The 26,167-nt window shown below is 31.8% G+C and overlaps 1 protein-coding gene across 1 annotated transcript in view; it reads right to left on the reverse strand.

Annotated features, from left to right (window-relative positions):
• Positions 1–22,484, reverse strand: part of ADGRL4 (adhesion G protein-coupled receptor L4) — an 89,810-nt gene extending 67,326 nt beyond the window's left edge. Inside the window, exons 1-2 of the mRNA XM_049771481.1 lie at positions 22,436–22,484; positions 20,905–21,054 (exon numbers count right to left, since the gene is read on the reverse strand). Coding sequence (XP_049627438.1) covers positions 20,905–21,054; positions 22,436–22,457 — 172 coding nt within the window. The 5' untranslated portion in view covers positions 22,458–22,484. The remainder of the gene's footprint in view (positions 1–20,904; positions 21,055–22,435) is intronic.
• Positions 22,485–26,167: the final 3,683 nt, after the last annotated feature.

The following is a 26,167-nucleotide window of genomic DNA, read 5'->3' on the forward strand; positions in this document are numbered from 1 at the left end:
AAAAATAAAAAAATACTTCATGAAAATTTCTACTGCATTATGAGCTTTATAATATTGAGAAATGAGGAAATCTGGATAAATTTACATGAGAAATAAAATGCTTTAAATAAAAATTGAGAATTTTGAGATAACCTAAAATAACTACTAAACATTGAAAGATTAAAAATGTAGTAAGCAGCAAAAATAAGAAAGAAAAGAGAAAAGCAGTTTTACTGTGAGAATAAGCTTATTTTCATAATATTAAAAATACAAAGTTGTCTAAAATGAAAATAAGTGGTTGAAAATCTTAGTACTTATTGTATTTATAAAACTTCCTTATTATTATAATTTTAAAAGTTTTTTCTCATCATTAAAAGTATAAATATTTGATGAATAGTTCTTTTCAATTCATTTTCTATTGATTCCTAATAAAAATGAAAAAGAATAACTTTCAGTACATTTGTTCAATTTTATCATAGTTCTCCCTGCCAAATTATATATTTGTGTATCTGTCAATCATGTACTTATACATAGATCTATATCTAATATAATAATTTACCTTAATCTATTTAATATCATTTGTGAGTATCAATAGAAATATTTCTAAATGTAGTCATCTGTCTTGTAAATAAAAATTTAAATGTTTTGCTTTGCTCTTTGTACTTCTGATGTGGCTTGGGAGTTTTATAATCGGGTATATATTGCTTTGATAAAATAAAATGCTATTCTAAGAAACATTTGTTTTGTAAAACAGCTTAGACTACAATTGATAAATTTAATAGTATCTTGAGTTTGACCTTTTTGGATTGGTTTGTACAACTAGCATAATTGACTTAACTTCAGGGGCATTTCATATTAGATTTCACCCATTATATAATCTCTCATTTTTCCATTTAACTTGATAGGAAATAAGAAATCTAAATATAAGAATATCTTCTTAGGTTATGGAATATAATAGTAAAAATATTAATCATATATATTGATGATTTATATTTAATTTTTTATTAAAATGACAACACCAATTATGGCTTTGGCAATGAATGTGTAACAGTTGTCAGTTTTATATAAACATTATGTATTGTATTTCTTCACTTATTCTAGCATTAAAGAATGGAAGTATTAAAGTTCTTTTCAATTACCAAAATAAAACTCAAATGCGAACTATATTTCTATCCACTCTTAAATACTTTTGAAGTTATAAAGATAGGATGTATCCTATTCAAAATGACTCTAGGACAAGAGAGTTCACAGTACCCATAAAGTTCTTAGATTCTTGGTCAACCTAGAATCAGTCCTAAAAACTGCGTATGTTGTGTCTGGAGAGGGGCATTTGCCTTATTTGCCATATGGTCCCCCAAGTCAGAAGCAATTTCTTAGTGCAGAGCCAGAAATAACCCCTGAGCACCGCTGGGTGTGACTCCTCCAACAAAAAGAAAAGTTAAAACTGCATATGGAACCCTGAGCCTTCCCGCCCATTAATAATCTCTGAGGAGAGAGCCAGGAAAAGCTGTGAATATAGCTGGCATGGCACGAAAGCCAAACAAACAAACAAACAAACAAACAAAAAATGGCAGCAAACAATCTATATATTAAGCTCTAAAAGATTAGAAAAATATAAATACTGCATCTTGGAAAAAAGATTGTATAAAGACTTTAAAATTGGATTTAATTATGATAATGAAATACATTGAATTCATTTTAATCTCATGCATATCTAAGCACGTGTAATAAAAATATATAATTCACGATGCAATGGTATTATTTTAGAGGATAAATTACTTTACGTATCAGAAAAGTTTCTAATAACAAAATTTAATTCCAAATAAAAATTTTATTACCAAGAAAATTAGTTAAAAGTAGGTGAAAATCTCACTAGGAAAAGTTCCTGAATGCAGAGCCAGGAATAATCCCTGAGAATCACTGAGTGTAAATCGGGGAATAAGCAAACAAAAAGTAGGTGCAAACTTTGATATCTCAATTAATATCTAAAGAAATCATGGCAATTATTATTTCCATCCATTATTTAAGATGGCTATACATTGTGTACTTATATGTATATTATATGATATATGAATGTATGCTCATATACACATGTGAGATCATATGCTCATATACATACATGTGAGGTCATATGCTAAATATATCATAGATGATCTCACTAGTTTGTGGGTTACACTCAGAGGCACTTACACCTAGCTCTGCATTCAGGAATTATTCCTGGCAGGCTCAGGTGTCAATATGGGATGCCAGGGATTGAAACTGGTTCCACATCAAGCAAGGCAAATGCCATACCCACTGTATTATTGTTCTGGTTCCTGAATCTTATTTCTTTAAGACGTTAAAAATTTTCTTGAATATTATATATTTTACATATTTATATTTACATATATTTTATATAATATAGATTATTCTAGGGGTAAAATAAAGAACTCTAATTCTTTAAACAAAGCTGTGCCAAATATTTGCAAATGTATCTACTACATATTAAAATATTTTTATTTTTCTTAGTATGATTTTTTAAATACACAAACATGTATATTTCTCTATTTTAATAATCTTGATTTCAAAGTATCATATGAGTGATATTTAAAATAGGAAAATATAAATACATTTATATGCATAAGTAGCTAGCATTTATTATTAACTGTGTCCATGTAAATATATTAATTTAACAAACTTTATAGTGAGATTTGTAAAACCTAAAAATTTTTGAATTTTACTATACAATTTTATCTAAGATGTTACTCATTGATAATATCTCATAATTCTGATGAAAATAAATGTATTTGAGTATTATAAATATTCCTTGCAAATTAATTGTTTTTATGAATCAATACATATAAAATAATTTTTACTTTGTTTCATATTTTTATATGTACTTTAAATTCATTTTAAAATAATTTAACTATTGATATGTGTATATATATTTATAATATATGTAATGTATGGATGTACATATATAAAACCTATAGAAATTAGTTTTAGATGTTAGTTTTAAAATAGGCATTTTCTCTTTTAAAATCAGTTTTAGTCCAGGTTTTTAGTACAACAGAAATTGAATGACTCACTTTTATAAAAGCTTATTAATAATCCAATGATGTTAATGCTTTCTCTGCCAGAAAAAAGCAGTCTAAAATTTAAGCTGAGAGTTAATAAACTATTAACATGTATAGAGTAATATTCCCTTATTAAAGACATAAGCTGAAATTACATAAATGCTGCTCTATGTCAAGCTGGGAAAGGGCAAAGGAGTAAATACTATTATGTATGTGAACATCAGTGACTTTCTCTAGCTATCTAGCTGATATTAGCTTGATTCTTTAAATGATTTGGGAAGTAGAAAGAGAACAGAACTACAAAAAATTGGCAAACAGTGATTGTTATGTTTTCATCTGATATTATTCCTTAGTAATATCTAGATAAATATGGCACATATCTTAACTAAGATCTATATTTGTGTCAATTTTGGAATTCTAAATGCCATTTTCCAAAGCTAATCATTATTTAATTATGTAGGAACTGATCAAAACCTGGAAACAATGACACAACCAAGATAAATTCCAGAGATGATTAAATTCAGATATTGTCCTTTTCCCAACCTTGCTTCCCTGAATAAGATAAATTCTACTTTTGACCAACTTTAATTGAAAATAATATCAATCTAAGAAGTGGAATTTCAGGCATTCAAAGTTGTCTATAACATAATATTTTATCTTTAGATATCTACCTCGTAATAAATAATATTTCTTTCTTTCTTTATTTTTTTTGTTTTTTTGGGTCACACCCAGCAGTGCTCAGGGGTTACTCCTGGCTCTACACCCAGAAATTGCTCCTGGTAGGCTCGGGGAACCATATGGGATGCTGGGACTTGAACCATCATCCTTCTGTATATAAGGCAAACGCCTTACCTCCATGCTGTCTCACCTGCCCCAATAATATTTATTTTTAATATTCATAACTTATACTCAATATATACTTTCAAAATGTATCATAAATCAAAGGTCATTGTAAAATTTACTCTGTATATTGTATTTTTATTTAGTTTTAATTATAGTTATAAGACTATATCTTTTATATTGGAAAAGGAATACTTCTACAAATATAGCAATAGTAGAACAAAAAGCACCAGATCCTTGAATCATAATTTATATTACCAGAATCATTTATCAAAATTGGATCACTAAAATAGTTTTTTAAAAAAATTAGAAGACACAATTGCCACTTCATTTATAGCCCTGCTTCACCACTCCTCTATGGCTCTCTGCAGAGATATCCATTTGACCAAAACTCCAGGTATGAGGCAGAAGTGGTGGCACAAGCGGTAAGACATCAGCCTTGCCAGAGCTAGCCTAGGACAGACTGTGGCTTGATCCCCCGGCATCCCTTATGGTTCCATAAGTCAGGAGTGATTTCTGAGTGCAGAGCCAGGAGTGACCCCTGAGCATCAATGGGTGTGGCTCCAAACCAAATAAATAAATAAATAAATAAATAAATAAATAAATAAATAAATAAAAACTCCAGGTATGCTAGTATTTGTGCTGATATCACCAGGAGTGTTTTGGAGTGAGTTTGGGCACATTCACCCCACCTTCCCATACTTCTGGAAGACTTGGCAGCCAAAACAAACGCAAAATTACCACAAATGCATTCATTATATCCTCACTAGGCCAGTTCTAAAGACTCACTTTGTGCTTGAAAGATGTAAAGCAAGATGTATAAAATTATGGGTACACCTGACATGCAGCTGAAAGCTGGCAATTTTGTGAGGGAATGGTGGGACAAGTCTCCACCTGTAAACCCCACACCTTCTGTGTCTATCATCCATAATCACCATTCCACCAATGGCCTTGCTTCAACACTGTTCTATGAGTCTATGAGTCTCTGCAAAGACACCAATCTGACTACAACTACAGGTATGCTGGTATTTGTGCTAATATCACCAGAACTTTTTGGAATGAGTGTGAACATCCTCACTCCTACTTCAAGTTTATGCAGAAGATCTGGCAGCTATAAACCCACCACACAGAAGAAGCAGTATCAGTAATAAGGCTTGGACTTCCTGGCCCAGCAGCAACTCCATTTTTTGTTTAGTACTGTCATCCCCATTTTCAGCATAGCAATATAAATGCTAAAGTTACCTAATATTCAGAAACTAATGAAGTAACAGAAGCATCTGGTGGCAACAAGAGCTTACTAAATCTTCTAACAATGACTAATGACTAATTCTAACCACATTGAATATACAGTAATTTTCACAAGTTTGCTTGTAACTATACTTCTTTTTCTTTTTTTACCTTTTTCTTTCTTCTATTTTAGTAATTTTGTCCCCACTTTCATTGAAACAAATGTATTACAATCAACTATGTAAACTATCTGCACTTTAAGTAATATATTTGTTGTTGTTGTTGTTTTGTTTTTGGGCCACACCCAGTAACGCTCAGGGGTTACTCCTGGCTATGCACTCAGAAATTGCTCCTGGTTTGGGGGAGCATCTGGAACGCCAGGTATCAGACCCTGGTTGTTCTTAGGCTAGCGATGACAAGGCAGATGCCTAACCCCTTGAGCTATCTTTCCAGCCCCTAAGTAATGTAAATTTTAAAAGAATAAAAATAATTTAGAAGAGATAAAGTTAAAATCTTCCCTTAAATGTGACTAGTTCATGTTCAAATTCTCTGTACCATACATGGTCTACAGAGCACTTCTTTTAGAAGTAATCTCCAACCACAGTTCCAAAAGTAAACCTGGAACATCTCTGAGTGTGGCAAAGCAAAACAAAAAAATAGCAAAGACAAAACAGAGAATTGAAAATTACATTACCAATAATTTATGAGATACAGATTTTTCTCAACTTAATAATTAAATTGTAAAGTTGTTTATGATATAAAGATACTTAAATTAAGCTTAAAAACTTCATTTTCTTATTTTTTAAATGACAATTCAATTTTTAAATGATCAGTTTGAAAAGATTATTGACTATAACACATCAATTAATGCATCTACTGAAAGGCTTCTGACATATTTTCTACTAATAAACCAAATTTCAAAGTCCAAAACACATTTAAAAACCCATTCTTTTCCACATGGTATTCGATTATGAAACTGCTGCAATGAACATAACATTAGTTGAACAAACATAACACTATAATCAAGCATCTGCTAAACTTCTTGCATTGCGCACACAGCAGAGAATTGTTGTACTTTTCTAGTATTCTCAATAGATTTCTGTGTTTATAAAAGTCCAGAAATTATCTTCAGAACTTAGCATCCATATGGTACCAGGAAATCTGGGATAAGAACATTACTGACACAAGGATATACAACTCTCTTATTTAAAACAATTAAAAAAGCTGTAGATGTGCAGAGTTAAGGTGGAAATGTTATATCCACCTTAAATCTGTTCTATCTTATAAAAATGAATTTAGTTGTATGCACATGTCAACATTATTAAACAAGCACAAAAATAACAGCAACTGAAGTTCTAATGTTAAACATACCTCAAATGTATTTTAATAATTATTAGACTCATGAAATGTTTGTATTCAGCAGAGAACCAACATCAAAATATTGCTGAACAAGCATAACATACATTTAGCTTTGGAATTCTATTCCCAAATTTAAATAAATAATATGTACCTGGCTGGGGTATTGTTTTGAAGAAAACTAGTAATTAGTAAAGTCCAAAGAATTTTCTGGAAATTATATATATATATATATATATATATATATATATATATATATATATATATATATATATTAAGGTACTTCTTGAAAATGTTCCCAAGTCTGTGCAATACACTTTGCCTTCTGTAATCACAATATGGGACTATAGCTATTAAACTACTGACTTTATAACTTTCTCCATTATATTTAACATAAAAATTACATTATATAAAAATATAAAAAATTACATTATAAAAATTACTGAGTAATTTAAATAGCATTGCATTATTAAGTCTCAATGGGCTCATTTGAAAATATATATTTTATTTGACATATATAATATTAAGAAATTATTTAAATATAAGAAATGTATATGATTTACTATAGTTAAACAATATAATACCATTCAAATAAATTGAAGAGATACACTTCACCCACTAATAAAACCTATTTGTTCCACAATGAAAGGAGATTATTCAGATGTCATAATAGCAAAACTTTGCTTCTGTCCTTATAATGGTGACCAAGTAATTAACTTGTGAGTTCGGGGTGAAAGAATAATCTGGTTCCAAATACACATGATTCTCTAAACCTAGTCAAACCTTATAGCCAGATATTTCAATTAATGTTCAGCAAGGTCACAAAATCAATTTCTTATCAGCCAAAAACACTCATACAGTAAATTTTATTTTCAAACATAATCTCTAAATTAAATCTTTGTACCTAAAAAATACTGTACAGAAAATCATTCATTGGGTTTTTCTCCCAGATAGCATTTTCACAAATGGCACTGGGCTTTTTACTCTATAAATAGCCTACAATGTTTGGTTAGATTTTAATCTTCCCAGAGAAAGTCATTATCTCTTTCCATGGCCAAAAAAGAAACCAAAGTCTCCATATCTCTATTTCCTACTTTATAAAAAGTACAAGGTGCAAACATTTCTGGCATTTCCTTCAAAATTTACTTGGGAACTTTTAAATAATTATAAAGAAACTAATACTAATCCATATTTTAATATTAAAAATGGACATAAAATAATGGAAAATCGTTTTAATAATAAAAAATCTTACTTTACAGTATATATATCCTTGTAAAATTTCCATGTAGAAGTTGAGGTTTGTAGTTCCAAGGACACAAAATGCATTTTTAATGAAAACTGACTCAAACTACTCAAATGTATCATCTATTATATTTCAGTTGTTAAGTTATTTCTCTTTATTTCAATTGTCATTAGTAAAAATTGTTTCTTGTTATAATTTTTTTTACTCAAAGCTTCAAGTTATTACATAGCAATTCAACCATTTTTATATTCCATTTCTAGTCAGTGGCAATGAATCAAAATAGTTAAGGCCTAACAGTCAATAGCTTGGCTGTAATGTCTTAATATTTGAAAAAAAAGAAACAATTTTATGCCATACAAATATGCTTTTTACTGTTTCTTAACATTTAACTATCTGAGATATATATTTACATAGCAAATGCTCTATACTAGACATTACATGTAGTATTTTCTCATAAGAAATCATGCAAGTCTTCTATAAATTCAGATCCTTAGGACTAACAGCATTTGATAGACTGTAATATAAAATTATGTCTCAGGTAGACAGGATGTACAGAATGATCTGAGACAATACACTTATAATTTTCTTAATAAGTTTGTCACATCACCTTAATATGTAATCATGTTATTCCATTAGCAATGCTATATAGTATAAATATTCTTAAAACAATAAAATAGCTCTAGAGATGATAAAGTATATTTAAAAAATTCAATAAAACATACGGTGGAGGGATATTGTATTTTATATACTTTCACTTGTAAATAAATTTCTAATTAAATATTTTATTGCAATAGACTAAAATATTTTGTCTTTAGAATTCATTGATGTGATCAGTTAGCTTATTTTAATAAAAATTGATCATCAAATTTAATCAATAAAATTTTAAATAAAAGTACTTTATTTGTACCTATATATATTAAAAATAAAGTTTTATCCCTAATGGTCATCTAAAGACTAAATTTAGTTTTATGTAAAGTATTTCAAAAGGTCAATGTATTTGGAGGAATGATAAAAGTGAGGCAGATATTTTAATAACATGTAAACTAAAAGTTATTGTAAAACTTATAAAGCAAAAAAAGATATACATACTTCACACTTCTAAGATTTATGTGTAAAGGTCATATTTTATAATAGAAATGTGGAAGAAAATGGTACATTCAGTCAGTGCAACTCCTGGAGACTTAAATTGAACTGATACTGCATTTCTATATTTTGAAAGACAAACAGAAAATACAAGAAAATATAAAAGAGATTTTAGCATATAGAAGTAAGAAACATTGTGCCAGAGCAATAGTACAGTGAGTAGGGTGATTGACTTGCATAAGGCTTAACCATATTTAATCTCCAGCATCCATGTAGTCCCCAGAACACTGCCATAATGATCTGTGAGTGAAAAGCCTGGAGTAAGACCTGATCACTGCTGGGTAGACACAAAACACCCTACCTCACCCCCTCCAAAAGAAAAAAAAGAGAGAGAAAAATCTTCTTAAAAGACTCTGGGGGACATTGGTGGTGGGAATGTTCCACTGGTGAAGTATTCTTTTTATGACTGAAACCCGACTACAAACATGTTTGAAATCATAGTGCTTAAATAAAGACATTATTTTAAAAAATAGTCTGTTATATATTTCTAAGTTCAAAAGCATCCCATTTATTTCCTAAATGCACACACTTCTATTATCCCATTTATTGTGAAATATACAAAGAAAACTGTCTGAAAATAAATTATCCTAGGTTAGTTGGGAATAAGGAAAATTGGTCATAGGTTTCTTATTAAGATAAAGACATCAGTTCAATTCCATAATCACCACTCATTTCTGGTTAGAAATACTCTTTAAAATTTTTTTGGAATTTAAATAAAAGAACAAATTCTCATTAATAATATTTTATTAAATTATAGGTGGCAAGTTTAAAATTTCATGTTTTGCAGCCTCCTCACTTCCCATATTAACATACATACACTATTATTTAAAGAAGTATTTATAATCACATATTACAGTGACAAAACTCTAATAGGCAAGCAAATATAAAAGGTTTTGTATGCTACTTGATTCAGGGGGAGTAGGCACACCTTTCAGTGTGTGGGCTTATTCTTGGTCAGCATTCAGAAAACACTCCTGGCAGTCTAAAATATATGGGATGCAGGAGACCAAACCCTAGTAGGCCAGGGGCAAGGCAAGTGCCCAAACTCCTGTATTTTCTTTGGCCCTAGGCTTCTTAATGTTTTAATAAAAATTATTCTGTTAATATTTCCTCTTGCTTATGATATTTTATACTTTTTATCTAAGTATTGTAATATTGGAGGGAAATTTCTTCAAAATGGTGGAAGTAACCAGAGAAGACACAAAAAGACAAATCTTTCAATTTTGTGTATCAAAATATGGTCAAATCAAGGTCATTCTTCCAATAAAGCTGAACTTTAAAATGAATATAAAGCAGGAGTCAGAGTGATAGCCCAGTGGTAAAGCATTTGCCTTGCACGGAGCTGATCTGGAATGGACTCAAGTTTGACCCCTGGCATCCTATATGGTCCCCTAGCCAGCCTGGAGCGACTTTTTAGGTGAGAGCCAGGAGTAATCCCTAAGTGCTGCCAGGTTTGGCTCAAACACCAAAAATAAATAAATAAATAAATAAATAAATAAATAAATAAATAAATAAATAAATAGATAAATAAAATCAATATAAATCAAATGAATATCTCATAATAATGCAACTTTTTAAATATTGGAGAAACAATAATTCTAGCAATATCTAATCTATATTTTATAGAGCGATTGAAATTCAAACTTTTTGTGACTTACATTAGTATGTCAGCTGAACATTTATTAGGAACCTTGATAAATCTTGGTATAAAATATTACAATTTATCAAAATATCTTGTAGGTAGAGAATTACATATGATGAAAGGTCTAATTTATTAATTCTTAGCTGTAAAACACAGATGAGAATAAAAATAGGACTATGGATGGTAAACTTTGATCTAGGAAAATAATTTTATTTTTAATGCCATGAGGTTTCACAGATTTTTTTTTACTTTTTTATTTATTATTTTTATTTTATTTTATTTTATTTTATTTTTATTTTGGGTCACACCCGCAGTGCTCAGGGGTTACTTCTGGCTCCACGCTCAGAAATCACTCCTGGCAGGCTCTGGGTACCATATGGGATGCTGGAATTCAAACCAATGACCTGCATGAAAGGCAAACACCTTACCTCCAGGCTATTACTCCGGCCCCTATCACAAATTTTTTAAAGTGTATCTTCCTTTATTTCTTTTTTCTTCGTTCTTTTGATCTTTTATTCTTTCCTTCTTTCCTCTCAGAAAGTGTTTAAAGTACAGATTTAATAATAAGTGAATGTTAAAATTAGAGGTCCAAGAGACAGATAGATACTCTTCTAGTAGAGGTCTTCTATACATTTTTGCCCATGAGTTACCTATTTCTTCCCTGATTGTAACAATGACACAAATTTCCCTCTAGCACCATGGTTTGCAATTTCAGTATTGATGACCCTCGCTACAAAATAAGAGATGCAACAGAAAAAGGACTCAAAGAATTGAGTAATAAAATAATTCTGGGGTTTGTTGTCAAGGAAAGGCTTTTGTGTTAAAATTGACTTTCTTTTGTAATTACAAACCTATTTCAATAATTTTTGCTTGGATAAAAATATTTTTCCAGACTCTCTATAATACCAACTATTGAGAACCACTTATTTTCCCTTCAATCAACTTTATTTTCCTAAACATGCCATTTTCCCAGTCAATTGTTCTCTTTGTTCAACTTTGTTCTTGTATTGTTGGCTCTTCTCCAGTGTCTGGTTATCCTTACATGACCCTTATGTTTTTATTTAAAGGACAATCTTAATTATGACAGGGTTTGCCTGCCAGTCATCATAACTTCGTAGAATGTGAGAGTTTTGAATTTTCTTTCTATACTAGTGAGATACAGCAATTTTTAGGCATTATCTCAGATACTTAGGTTCAAAAATAAACAAAAAATTTCACTATCAAGAATTCCTTCAAGCAGATGACAGTTTCCTTTCAGATTATTTTCTTGGCCTTATCTGGAACAAAATAGAAATGGAGGCCAATGAGGAATAGAGAATGTAATCTGAACAAGCTTTGGAAAACAACAACTCAATCAGCTAGATAAACTTATTTCTGACCTGGGAAGGGTCTAGGATTCCATGACCATAAGGAAAATTCACTATCTGCTTCAGTTCACTTTGTGTATAGAGTGCTGCTTTTTATGGCTTGAAGTTCTATTTTGATAAACTCATTTCAATTCCTTAACTTCTAATGACCTCATCTTAAATGACTATATTTCAGTACACTGGGCTTGAAAGCATTGGGCAAACAATAGTTAAAATATTTTTCTGGTTTTATAAATTTTGTCAAAATATAAAATCTGTAAATAGTCTTAACTTCCCTGAACTAATCACTAAGATATTTTAAAAATGCAGAAAACAAATTTTATCTTTTTAATAGTTTTAATAATGTCATAGGGAAACAGCATATTTAAAATGGTAGGAGAAGATAAAACCAAAAGAATTGATTTTTTTATACCAATGAGATTTACTGGGAAATTTACTTAATCCATAAATTGTGAATAATCTTAGTACTTACTTAATAGTTACATAAGGATCAAATTAATAAATTCATCTAAGATGCTTAAATTTTGTCTAGCTCAGAGGGAGTTTTAAAATTAGCATAAATAGTGTACTCTTGAAAAAAGAAGAAAATCTAAAGGCCATTTTCTAGAATATTAAAAAATATAATTAATAAAAGTAAAATAATGATATAATTTAAATAAAATGTAGAAATATTAAATTTTAAATAAAGATGTTGACTATGAAATATGCCATGTCTACAAAATTAAACTACAGATAAGTTAAATCCTCATAATAGGGGCCAGAGAGATAGCATGGAGGTAGGGCATTTGCTTTGCATGCTGAAGGACAGTGGTTTGAATCCTGGCACCCCTTATGATCCCCCAAGCCTACAAGGAGCGATTTTCGAGTGGAGAGCCAGGAGTAACCCCTGAACGCTTCCGGTGTGTCCCCAAAACAAAAACAAACAAACAAATCCTCAGAATATATCTTATTAGTTTTGATGAATAAATTTTTAGGTTGGCAAAAGAGTAACACTATAATAAGCAAAGGATTTGAACTCATGACATTTTATGGTATTGAAAGTACTATATCCTGTATTCCCTTGCTTTTCCTACTGACAATTTTCTTTAAAAATCACGGGATTAAGGTGTAGGAAAATTAAATGTCTAGAGCACAATATTTATTTGATTTTAATTTCCTAATGATATGACTGAATAGAAAATACAAGACAACTACCATGTTTATATATTATGTAAAATGATAATAAATTTTGCATTAATATTGATGTCTTTCTTTTAATTAGCACATATAATATAGAATATACATACAATAATAGGTAGTTTTATCCCATATAATGATAATACATTTATGAAAAAAGTCATTACTCTAATAAAGTCATACATCAATGAGAAAATGTTGAAGAATTGTTGAAATTAGCTCTTAGGCAATGTTATTTTTATTTTTTCCCTTTTAGTACTTTGTAATATGTTACTTTTCTGATCCTAAATAATTGAGGTGGCACCCAGAGAAATAATATAGAAGGTATTGAATTTTTCATGTTAGCACATGACAAACACTAGTTTGATCTCTCAGAACTTTCTAGGGTTGCCAGAGCAATACGAGGAGTAGCCAGAGAGCACAGTTCCAGGAGGAAGCCCATAGACAAGCAAAACAGGAAACAATTAAAAAAACAGTAAGAAATATATCTCAAGAATATTACATTTTAAGTGATTAAAAATAATATCTTAAAAATGAAGAAAACAGGGGCGGGCGAGGTGGCACTAGAGGTAAGGTGTCTGCCTTGCAAGCGCTAGCCAAGGAAGGACCGCAGTTCAATCCCCCTCATCCCATATGGTCCCCCCAAGCCAGGGGCAATTTCTGAGCACTTAGCCTGGAGTAACCTCTGAGCATCAAATGGGTGTGGCCCAAAAAAACAAAAAAAAAAAAAGAAGAAAACGTATGAAAACGCATCATAATAGCTTACTGGGAAAATTCTAAACCAGGAGTAAGATAATTAGGAAACAAAATGATTTATAAAAATGATTAGAAAAATACATACAAATAAGATCCTATCTAATAGAGATTGGAACACACAAATCTTTTAGTGCAAAGGGACCTTACACCCTGAACATTGACATAACGACCTGGCACAGACCTCTGAAGAAAGGGCATTTTCCATTCACCCCTGAACCAGGGAAGCCATCCACGAAACATCCAGGCTAGTCTATAACATCACCTGGAACCAATCCTGTACCACGGAAGACCCTACACTGCTCAAACATCGACCTGCTCAAAAGAGACTTCCCTTAACACTGAGAAGACTTAACAACAACAACGACCTGCTTACAGGACAGGGCTCCCTGCATTGCTCTTTGATTGTGAGGTGAAACAAGAGGACGCTCCACATCCTGACTTCAATATAGGATATGAAGATTCAAGGATCTTTAATACAGAAATATGATACCAACAACAGAGACTGTGTGAAAAATAAAAGTGTGTTGGCACTACAGACAGTGTCATGGATTGGACGATCAAGCTTGCCTGGAGCCTAGATTTGGTCTTGTGCCAGAAAACTTCATGGGTCGGGCCTCTTTGTATTTAGGCCAAGGTTATTTCTTTCCGTGTCCCTCATATTTTGGTGGGCCTATGCAAACAACAATTGCCACTCTAACACCATTTTTACTGTGCTGTTTTGACTCTAATCCTTAAAAAGAACCCACTTAAAATTTGAGGTTAACTTAAGCTAATATGCATGTATATGGAAATGTAAAAAAATACTATACTTGTAATGTTTAAGGAGTTACGTATGTTTTATGGCTTTAGATTGCCTTGTGTGCTGTTAAGAAATATTATAATGTGCTACAATCTGGGGACTTGAGGGACAAAGTAATTGTACATGGATTCTGTCTTATTTATCTTAATGTTCTTTGGCTGAGATTTCAAAGTTAAGATATCAGCAAGGGGACTTCTGAGAATTATGTTATGGGTGATTGTCCTTCCACTGTAACTTTACCTTTTCCTCTTTCTTTGCATCCTTGTTCTCATAATGAAAAATAAAAAATTAAAAAAAATCAAAAAAAAATAAGAAAATGACATTGTTTGTCTACTCTGATCAGTGATTTTTTTAGTTTTGAATTTGTGAAGTTTATCAGCAGAACTCAGCGAACACATTAGGTTTTTCTTTCTTTTGATAAATATTACCTTAAGAAAGGTTTTATAAAATTGTTGACTAGTATTTTCTATATTAAGGAGTTATAATCTATGGATTGAATATTTTTGAGAGGTGTTGCATCTTGAGACCCACTGGTGGTGCTGAGGGGCTATTTCCAAGTGCTCTGAGTTGCTCTGCTTGAAACAGACATATTTTAATAAGTTCCACCTAGTTACTGGGATAAATTTTGTTTTCCTATTGTGTATATTTTATCAAAGGACAAAAGAGATCATATATCTAGAACAAGAAAAATTATTTTATTTTTGTCTTGGAGCCACACCTGATGGTGCTCATCGTTTAGTCTTCAGAGGAGGAAATAACGGAGGGCACCAAGATCAAATAGTTGTACGATCACTACTTAGTAAGCTAGACACAGAGGGGACCACTTATACTAGCAACCCGGGGGCTGGGATGCAAGATGGGAATGGGAGTGGAGAGAAGACAACTTTGGTGATGGGAATTCCCCTGATTCAATGTTAATATGTACCTAAAATTTTACTGTGAAAGATATGTAAGCCACTTTGGTCAAAATAAAAATTATAAAAAAATTCTGATGATACAGATATTAAAAATGAAAGATAATTAAGGTGATGAAACAACCTCAGAATAAATGTCTTTCACAAAGAAAAAAAAAAGAACTACTTCTTTCAGGCCCTCAGGGCCATGTGGATATCCAGGAATCAAATCTTGGTTAGTTGGTTGCAAGTCAAACACCCTATCTGCTGTACTATCTTTTCAGCCCAGCAAAAGGATTTCAATGGAAAAAAGTATTCCAATTATTTGAATTATTTCAATTATTTGAATAAAATTCAAAGAAATTGGGGCGAGAGCAGTGGTGCAAGCAGTAGGGTGTTTGCCTTGCATGCGCTGACCTAGGAGAAACCATGGTTCAATTCCCCGACATCCCATATGATCCCCCAAGCCAGGGGTGATTTCTAAGTGCATAGCTAGGAGTAACCCCTGAGTTACTTTTTGGGTGTGGTCCTCAAAAAAAAAACCCTGAAAAAATCAGCTACATGTAATGCAAATAAATCTTAAGCTAATTATCATTTTTTAAAAAGTCACATTTTCCTGTATTAGAAATTACAAGAGAATATACACCACTTACACAAATATGATGCACAATTAAAATCATATCAGAGTTCACATTTTTCAAGTTTGCATTAGTATTAGTTTGCCTAATCATTTCTCTAATATATAAGAGTAATTATTTAAAAAACAACTGTTAGGCATTTAAGCAATTTTTATTTTATTTTTAATTTTTCTTATTTAATTATATTTTTTTATTTTGGGGTCATTCCTGATTGTGCTTAGGGGATACTCCTGGCTCTGCACTTAGAAATTATTTCTGGCAGGCTTGGGGGGCCATATGGAATGTCAGAGATCAAACTTGGATTTGCCATATATAAGGCAGACAAACACCCTATCTATTTTGCTATCACTCTGGCCACAAGTAAATAATTTTTTTATAAAAAGAAAAATAATTTCCTCAAAATGCTTAGTAGCATACATATTAAGCAAGAAATATGATTGTGTAATATTATTGAAGCATATATTTACAATATAAATATTCTTTAAACAATATTTCAAAGTTAGTAGACATTTTTTGGGATGATGAAGAAAAGAAGGATAGGGATAAGAGGAAAGAAAATGGAGGGGTAGTAAGAGGGAAGTAAGAGGGAAAGATGAGATAATGAAAGAGAACATTCTGACCCTAGTTGTTTCTCTAGTTCCAATTCTAATACCACAGAAGTATAATAAATTTAAAATGATAAGAAAGATTTCAGATAAGCTCTTAGAAATATGATGGTACCTGATGAAAAATTTTAAAAAAATCACAGTAGCCAGGTGTCAAAGGTCAGGATCATAGCTCAAGTGCTACTCTGCAAGTCTCCTCTCCTACCACCTCCAAGTGTATCCCTGGTGGTCCTAGACCTAGAGCATTGTCAATAGAAGAAAATGAAACCATTCCTTGTCCTTCCCCTTCTCCTTACTATACTCCTCCTGTTCCTTTTCTCCTTAATCTTCTCTTAAATTTGGCCTCCTTAGAATGAGCAGAAGACTCAGGAATCTTTTCCAGAGATTATGCAATAACCACAGTGGTGGGACAGTGTTGCCTGAGGATGCAGTTCTGCTGCTCCAGCCCTACAATTGCACATCAGACACCCTTTAGCACTCAGTGTCACTACATCTGCTCCTGTCAGAGATAAAACATAACTTGCGTATATGCAAAGCATGCATTTTAAACCCTGAACTCTCTCTAGCATCTAACATCTGTTCATTTATTTTAAAAGATTGTTTTGAAATTTAAATATTATATTGGGTAGAAATAGCAAAAATTAGAATGAAAGCACAAATATTGAATATATTTTTTATAGATCATACATCTAAGTTTTGTGAATTAACCTTTGTTAGTGAACTTCTACTTTACCTGGGAGGCCAACTTCTTCAATTCACACTATTCTATAACTCAGTTTTAGTTCATACCTAACAATGGGTGGTTTTTCTTTGGCAACAGAATGCAGTCTCTCTATTTGCCACTCTGAATCCAGCCCCATTTGAACTAGGCAGAGAGGTGAGAGGGCCTCTTGGCAATGAATTTCAGGAAGCCATAAAATTAAAAAAAAAAATGTTTGGAGAGACAAGATATTATCTCAAATGGAATTATTCTCCAGCCAGCTCAAACCTAGTATCTCTGGAGACAATTCACAGGCTGGGATAAAGGCACTGATAAGATTCAGGGAATGAAAAGGCTGCCCAAGTTCAAAGTATTTTTCCTTGACAATGTTCCCAAGCATGAACTCTTATCTACAGGGACCCCAAGTGAACACAGCTTGAAAAAATACCCTATATAATCAGACTCCTGAAACAATTTAAGGACTCATTTTGAAGTTCTGAACCTCTCCTTTAGATATGTAAAAAATTTTAATTTAGAAATTCCTTTTGTTTTTTTCCTGAAGAAGTCCATGATTTTTCTTGTGTGCCTCATTTTTTCCTACTTAAAAGTATTCTTCACTGTATATTTTCTTCTGAAAATTTCTCTGTGAAGAGACAAAAATTTGGATCCAAGAGGTGGTTGAGACTATCTCACGTTTTACTGCAAAGAGTATTTCCTGACTTAAACCTGAGAATCATGGCTGTCAAAATTCAAGGAGGTGAATTCAATGAATTCAAGCATTCATTTTATGCAGATTAGGTGGTTCTCAGCTGCAATTTGACCAATGTCCTAGTAAAACTGGCAGGACCTTAGTGTACCATGTGCACAAGGACTGGTAAAAACTTTGCTGGTCCAGACTTCCTCTGACACTTAACTTACTGATCTTCTGAGATACAAATACACTATGAATTTCCTGGTCCACCTCAAAATTTTCCATCTGCTTAGACTTTGTTATTGCTTATCCTTTTAGCTGATTAGCTTTGCAGATCTGTCAGTATTAAGAAGTACTATTTACAATTCACTCGTTTTTGTAAATGTTCTTTATTTATAAGTATTTTCTTAACTTGGTTAAACATACAAATATATCAATGTATACACTAAAAATATTGCATTACCTTTTAGACCATTCTAAAACTTTCCCCAGATTTATAAAAATCAATGTAATTTATTTATTTGGTTTATTATTTGGTTTTGGGGTCTCATCTGACGGTGTTCAGGAGTTACTCCTGATTCTGTGCTCAGAAGTCGCTCCTGGAAGGCTCAGGCGATCATATGGGATATTGGGATTTGAACTGGGGTGCATACAGTGTTGGCCTTTTGCAAGGCAAATGCCTTACAGCTGTGCTATCACTCCGCCCCCCAAAAAATTAGTGTAATTTTTAATCAAAGGGCACAATAGTGCCTGGTAATCAGGGGCCTAAGAGTATTACATATTGAGTAGGAACATTGGTTCTACAATCAGACATTATCTCAATTCTAGGCTTGTCACTGTTTTGTAATTGAAACACTCATTTAACTTTTGTAAGGCTTTCTCTTTAAATAAATGAAAATATTGACATAATAAAGTTTATACTAATTGATATTTTAAACTCAGTGCAGTATGATGATGTAAGTGATCAGTAGTTCTTAATAAAAATATTATTACATGAGATAAATACACTACTATTAGAACTTTTTTCTGAACCCGAGAGTATAAAGGGAAAGATGTTTGCCTCATGCACTCTGCCTGTGCTTTGATCTTAGTCACACCCCATATACTCAGCACTCCAGATGGTCCCCAAAATCTACTTGGAGTGATCCCTGAGTGCAGAACCTAGTGTAAATAATTCTCTCTATTAGTTGTCTATTAAATTAGGCAAAGCTGGGGAAAATTGCATTGGATAATAAAAGGAACATTCTAAAATAAATCATTAAATAATGATTATTAACTAGTTGCCTAATTAACATATAAAATTTCAAAAATTACTCATGTTAGTAATGATAATGATAACAGTTTTAAAGTAAATAGCAAAAAAAGACAAAACTGCTGTATAATACTTTATAGAACTTATAATAATAAATGGAAAAGCACATTAATATATATGATGCAATACTTTGAAGGTCACACAACTATCAATATCTCATAATGCTATTCAATTAAGCACACAATAACAATTTAAGATTATTTATAGAAAGAATTTTGTAGTGCTTGTAGAATAGTATATTACAAAATTTGACTGTCTCTATAAGCTGAAATTGCTTGATCTAATGTGCCATAAAACACTGTAGCTTTGCTTTACATTTTTTACACATTAAACTAATTATGATGAGGTTTAGTTTTTCGTATGCTGCATATTTAATCTTTTTTAAGAGCCTATCAAATTGAATCACGAGATATAATTGTTAATGCCATAAGCAAACACATGCAATATTAAAAACGTGCACTCCTCTGGCTTAATTAGAAAAAGTCTGTGCTATCTTAAATACATTTAGCAGTGCAATACAACACAGTTCTAATTTGAACTTGCCATTTAATTATATTTTAAAACTAATTTTTATGACTTGGAGCTTCTTTTTCTCTGCATTTTTATATTGAAAGTTATTCTATTGACCCAACTCAAACTAGATTCTGCTAAAATTAAATAGAAATAAAGAAGGATTCAGTAAGTTGTGAGGAAATAGTAATGGGAAGACTATAGATAAGGAAAGCACTAAAATTTGATTACAAGATGATATTCTAATTATCAGATCATAAATTAAATTGCACACTAAAAGGAGCAGTATGTTTTAGCCTAGACTGTGTTTTGTACATGGATTCTACATATATGGAGAAAAAATGAACTTTCAGAACAGTTTTTTGAGGGATAAGTCTCCCAAACAGTGACTAGTGCACATGGGACTATATAGTCCTCCTGTTAAATGCTCAGGGTCTGGTGCTATAACTCTTATAACTCTGCTTAATTTAGCCCAATGGTCCTGGAGGCCTTCATGTATGTACCAGGTAGTGTTTTAGATATCATGCAGTGCTGAGGATCAAACTTGGAATCTTGCTAATGTGTGCATATTATGCTGTTAGACACTGAGATATCTTCATGACCTTATTTTCAAAATTGTTGTATTTTCTTGCTTTTTCTCTGTATCACTCAACACTGACACTGGTTCTGTGCTAAAAGTTATCTGAAGACAATTCATTCCAGTACAACCTGCACATTACTCTCTACCTTTGTCCCCAATTTGCTCTTTTCAACCTAGCTTTCTAGATAAAGAATACACACACAAAGACTAATCTATATGTGGAAATATCCAAATTCAATAACTTAATATATATTTTTAACTGGGCAGCTCAAACTTATTTATCTAAGACCTGTTGTTTCAGGATGAGATCGAACATTATAAAGTAGAGCAACTTAATTTCAGAATTAAAGAAAAGAAATCACATTCAAAAAGAGTAATAAAGATTGTTTACCTTCACAAATTGTGACCCCATTTCCTGAAAATCCCATGTTGCAATAACAGGCTTCAACTCCATTCCGTATTTCACATTTTGCATTTGGGAGACAAGGAGTTTTTGTGCAATTTTGAGTGTAGCTATAATTCAGCAAAGTGGAAAAAACCACTATAAAAAATAAAGACACATTTTCAGAATAAGAAAGAAAATTCTCTCCTGATTGTTGACTTATTCTACAATAAACACCCATGTCTCTAATCCCTATTTAGATAAATGATTGTAAGAATACCAGAAGGGGTCATTTAACTAAAAAAAAAAAAAACCAGCATCATAACAAATAAAAATATTAACATTATTCTTCAGTCTCAATTTTTTCCTTTTACCAAATAAATCTCAACAAAACTAAAATGGAGTAAACAATCTTAATTTGTAGGGAAAACAATTTTCTTAGATCATTGCACCTTAGGATCACTCCTCACTCACTGTGAAAAGGAATTTGTTGATTTTAAGCAATCTCTGGGAATTATTCAGTGAAAAACAAAAAACAGAGTGGAAAGAGTATTGAAACTTTTCAAATTTAAATTATGTAATTTTAAAATGCAGAGTGGAGTGTCCAGAAATTGAATATCCAGAGTCAAATGTAATATTTCTGTGTACTAATTATGTTTTAGGATGTCTTTTTACTATATATAAAGATATACGTGTATGTCTACAAATATATATCTACTAGAAAGTATATATTCACTTTTATAAATATTAAGACAAAACTTCATACTGATAAAAGATTGCACTTCTTTACATGAAAGAAAGAGCATCATTAATAAAATTAAACATAAGTGAACAAATGTGCTGCAGTTAGTTAAAACAAAGTTGAAGTGGTATTTTGAGAGCTGCTTAAAAATGATAAGAAAGAGCATAAAACATTCTTTTTTGTTGTTGTTGTCTCAGGCCTCCTCAAGACAAGCCTGGTTGGAAATAGACGGCTATGAATCATGCAAAGTTATTGTTCTGAAACAATCATCTAAGATAAATTGTCCTTATCTCATGACACAGTACTCTTAAAAAGTAGATTCTAAGCTCCAGGCTTACTTGGGCCTACAGATATGTCTATACCAGAATTATCTTGCTTTCAAACCCTCTATTTATTATCTATGTCCAGCATTAATAAAATTGTCCTTTATGTGAACCATAAGCCTGGACTAGCCATACCCTTAATTGGGGCTAGAAATATTCGACAAGTGTTAATGTTTGGATTTCTCAAATTTCTTAAGGAAAGAACAGCAGAAAAGACAGTCTGAGATTTGAGTGAACTCTGAACACTCATTTCAGCATAATTTTTTTTTTAATATGATTTAGTCCCTGAGCATGGGGTTCTCCATTCCACAGTTGAAAGGCCAAAGGGAAAAACAACCTGAGAAGTGCAGCATCAATTGCCTTGCAGACTTAGCCAAAAGCACTTGGCAAGTGGGTTTCTCCTGGAAAAATCCCCTCTGCTACAAAGGACCTTACCCTCTAGCTAGGAGCCTGACACAGGGCACAGGGCACTCACCTAGGAGCGGAAGGAGTTTCATTGGCAGCGACCTCAGTGGCTGTGGAGGTAGCAGGAATGCTGCTGGAGTGCTGGCTGGATCAAGGATGTTGTAGGGCGGGTGCTCCAGGGTCCCGGCTCCGTCCCTAGTGACGCGCGGGCTTCCTCCAGGCACTTTCCGGCCCCCTTTGTGTAAGTGTGTGTATCAAGCTTGGGCTTGCAGACAACATCCGGCCTGTCCCCTGCCCACTAGTCAACCTGACCTCATGTCTGTCCTCATACTAACCCCAATCCCAAATTCCCTCTGTGCTCTTGCACACCTTCTGCGAAAGCATTTGTCCTCAGTAGCAAGAGAGTGCAGAATGCTACTCTGAAAAGCTGATCCTTGATGCCAAAACTTTCCTGACACTCTTGGAGTGTCCTTTCCTATTATTCAGAAATTTAGGCTAAATTCCAGGGAAAGGTCTTTTTTTTTCCACTAATAAATTTTCCTGAAGAACAATGGCACAAGAAGTAAGGAAGAATTTTTACCCTATATTATAAGGTTCTTATTACCATTATTTTACCTTTTGGGAGCTTAGGGATCCAGAATATTAATAAATATATTTTGTCTCACTAGTTTAGGGGTTTACTTTAAAAGAAGGAGGAAAAGATAAGCAAACAAAAAGTTTCAAGAATTAAAAGTACAGAATACTTTCTATTTTCAACAAAAATGTATCCCTGTTCTGTACCCCAGAAAATAGCTAGTATATTGTATATAGTATTTTAATATTATCTATTTGCATGTCTATATTTTGCCACTTAGTTTATTATATAGAATCAGATTATACTGATTGAAGTATAAGAAAATTGGTTAAAAATTAAGACTTACTGACAGACAAAATAATGTATAATGACAAGAAGCAGCTGGTGGTTATCTGAGTTTGAGGTGAATTGTGTATACATCACAGAAAGGGTTCAAAGAACATTTAGAGATGAAGTGAATATTCCACTCTTGATAAGGATTGTGGCTCCAAGAATGCATTTATTTGTCATGGCTCACTGAACTGAACTCATATAACAAACTTGTTTTGTTGTGTGTAATTTAAACCATATCTTATTTTTTTTTGCCTTTCTTTTGTTTGTTTGGGCCACACCCTGTGATGCTCAGGGGTTTTTCTGGCTATGCACTCATAAATTGCTCCTGGCTTGGGGGACCATATAACTTAATTGGGGACAGGGAAAACCCAGTGACAGAGTATATGTATTGTAAGGATAAAACAATTTAATTGTAGGCACCTTCAAAGGAAAAAAGTAATATATATTATATATTTGATATTATAATATAATATTGTATATTACAATATATTATATAATCATATATACATATATTAGGAATATATATGCCTAATCAAGTCAACTTAAAGAAGTGGCTGATGTTTGATCTATCAGTAGACTAGACTTTTAAGTGATCATTTTCAGTGTGTCTAACTAGGTCACTGGAGTCTCTCTCTAAGGAGTTTATAAAGGATTGATTTAAATAAAACTAGACTGTATGACATAAGAGCATATGTATAGACACATTTTCTTGCCTGCCCACTAATTTTTTTATTTTTTGCTTAACAAATTTCTGCAGAAAGCTTCTCTATGGGACTAGTGCTTTAAGATGAGGCCAGTGAAGAATAGAGATGACCTGAAACTCCCTCAAAGTCACACAACATTTATGAATGACTGGCTTTGATTTAAAAACTCATTTAATTTGTCTCTGGCCATTATTCTTCATGACCTATTCTTCCTTCTAGTATGATCTGCCTTCAGAAAGGTGTGGCAAAAATGAGGAATCACTATTGATATTCAGAGTGTGAGAAAGTAATTTAAATGTCATAATGCTATGAGAAATACCTTTTGGACTTTATTATATGGATCATTGGTTTTTCTTTCAAATTATTTCTTGATTTTTTTTTATTTGCTTGCTTTAAAAAAAAAAAGAAAAAAAAAAAAACACCTGGGCAGTGATTCAATGAAAACTGTCTGATGTCAGTCTGAAAGAGGGATGTTATGGAGACATCAAAGCAGAGAAGCCAATAGATTTCAGGAAACAGGCTGCAAATGCCTCAGCAGGACTAGGAGTTTTGGATGGAAAACAGGGAACAGAGTCCAGAAGAATTAAATAAAAATAAGTTTTTGTCTGGATGGCTTTAATAATGTTGAAGGACATGATTGAGACAAAGAAAGTGGATGTTTTCTAATTATGTGAGCAGAAGTTTAGGACGACTTAAAAAGAAGCAAAGAGGATGAGAAATGGCTTTGAAAGAAAAAGAATTAATCTCAAAATTTGAGTTCTAATAATATGACTTAATTTATTTGAAACTATAGATGTTTAGCTACTTTCGAATATGCTCATCATATGAGGACATTTCATATATATCTCATATCATAACATTACATATTTATCAACAAAAAAGAATATAAAAGACACTATAATAACTATATACTTTTTATAGACTTTTTAAAATAACCCTAAGAACTTTATTCCATAATTCCATATAAGTTATTTCCTGTACAGAACTTAAATTTATAAAAGTGAGTTCAGATGAATCAAAAAATAACAAATATTTATTTTGATTGTTCTTATTAAAAGAGGTTTATTCTAAAAGTTTTTATCAATAAAATATAAGCTTTACACGAATGAGTTAAGTATGAAAATTTAATTTTTTTTCAAAAAATCAAAATTATTTAAAAATGTTTTAATTTTATTTTATTTAAATTAAATTTTATTTTAAATATATTTTATTTTATTTATATTTTTTTCAGAATGTGGAAAGTCTACAGTGCAGAAAGGCTTTTAATCTGCCAGTTGATTTGAAGTACTTTTCCCTGCACAGGGCAGTATGCATCCTGCCAAGGTGTGTTATATTCTGTACTGTGTACAATAAAGAAGTTTGCTTTCCGTTTAAAAAACATATATATTTTAAGTCTTTTTTCTTAAGAGTTAAGTATAAGTTAATATTGCTCTTATTTTGTATCAGTTATGCTTATATGATTTGGAAATGCATATTTATAATTTTTAGTTGTTAGTGAAAGCACTATTTCAAAATAATATTTGGCTTTTCTTTTGCTCATTGTAGCCTAATTCACAATACCTAAAAACTGAAACAACTTAAGTATCCAAATAAAAGATAACTGGAGAAAGAAAGATTTTTAAAAAATGGAATATTATTTGGCTATAAAAATTAAACCACAAAAATTTTTCACAACTTGATATGATGCTGATTGAAGTTATACTGGAGAGAGACAGATAAAAGATTGCTCTCATAAAATTATACTAAGTCTTACTATATATTTTCACATGCATTTTTTATGGTTATAAAACTCAAGTGAAGGATGGAAGAGGCACACATTGCTGGAACATATGCTTTGTTTATAAATATCTTGGATTTCCTTTCTAACACCTCAGGGTCCCTCAAGTATTATGATACATGGCTTTTCCCCACCTTCTTCCCCATACAAAATCTCACTTTAGTATTTAAAGGAACATTTAAAGTCAAGTTTCCAAAACTATGGCTTATTGCACTACTTTCAAACCGTTACCTCCAGTAGAAAGTACAATGGCATTGAGTAATATGCTCAAAGATTTGTGGAAGCAATGAAGTCAGGGTCCTTTAAGCCTAGTCTTCCACTATTTGTGATCTTCAATATTTCTTTCCCATTATTTGTTTAACATTTGCAAATGTTCCTATTTTGTATCTATGTTTTTCCTATAATTCACTTATA

The sequence above is a fragment of the Suncus etruscus genome, chromosome 4, assembly GCF_024139225.1.
Source record: "Suncus etruscus isolate mSunEtr1 chromosome 4, mSunEtr1.pri.cur, whole genome shotgun sequence".
Taxonomy (NCBI): Eukaryota; Metazoa; Chordata; class Mammalia; order Eulipotyphla; family Soricidae; genus Suncus; species Suncus etruscus.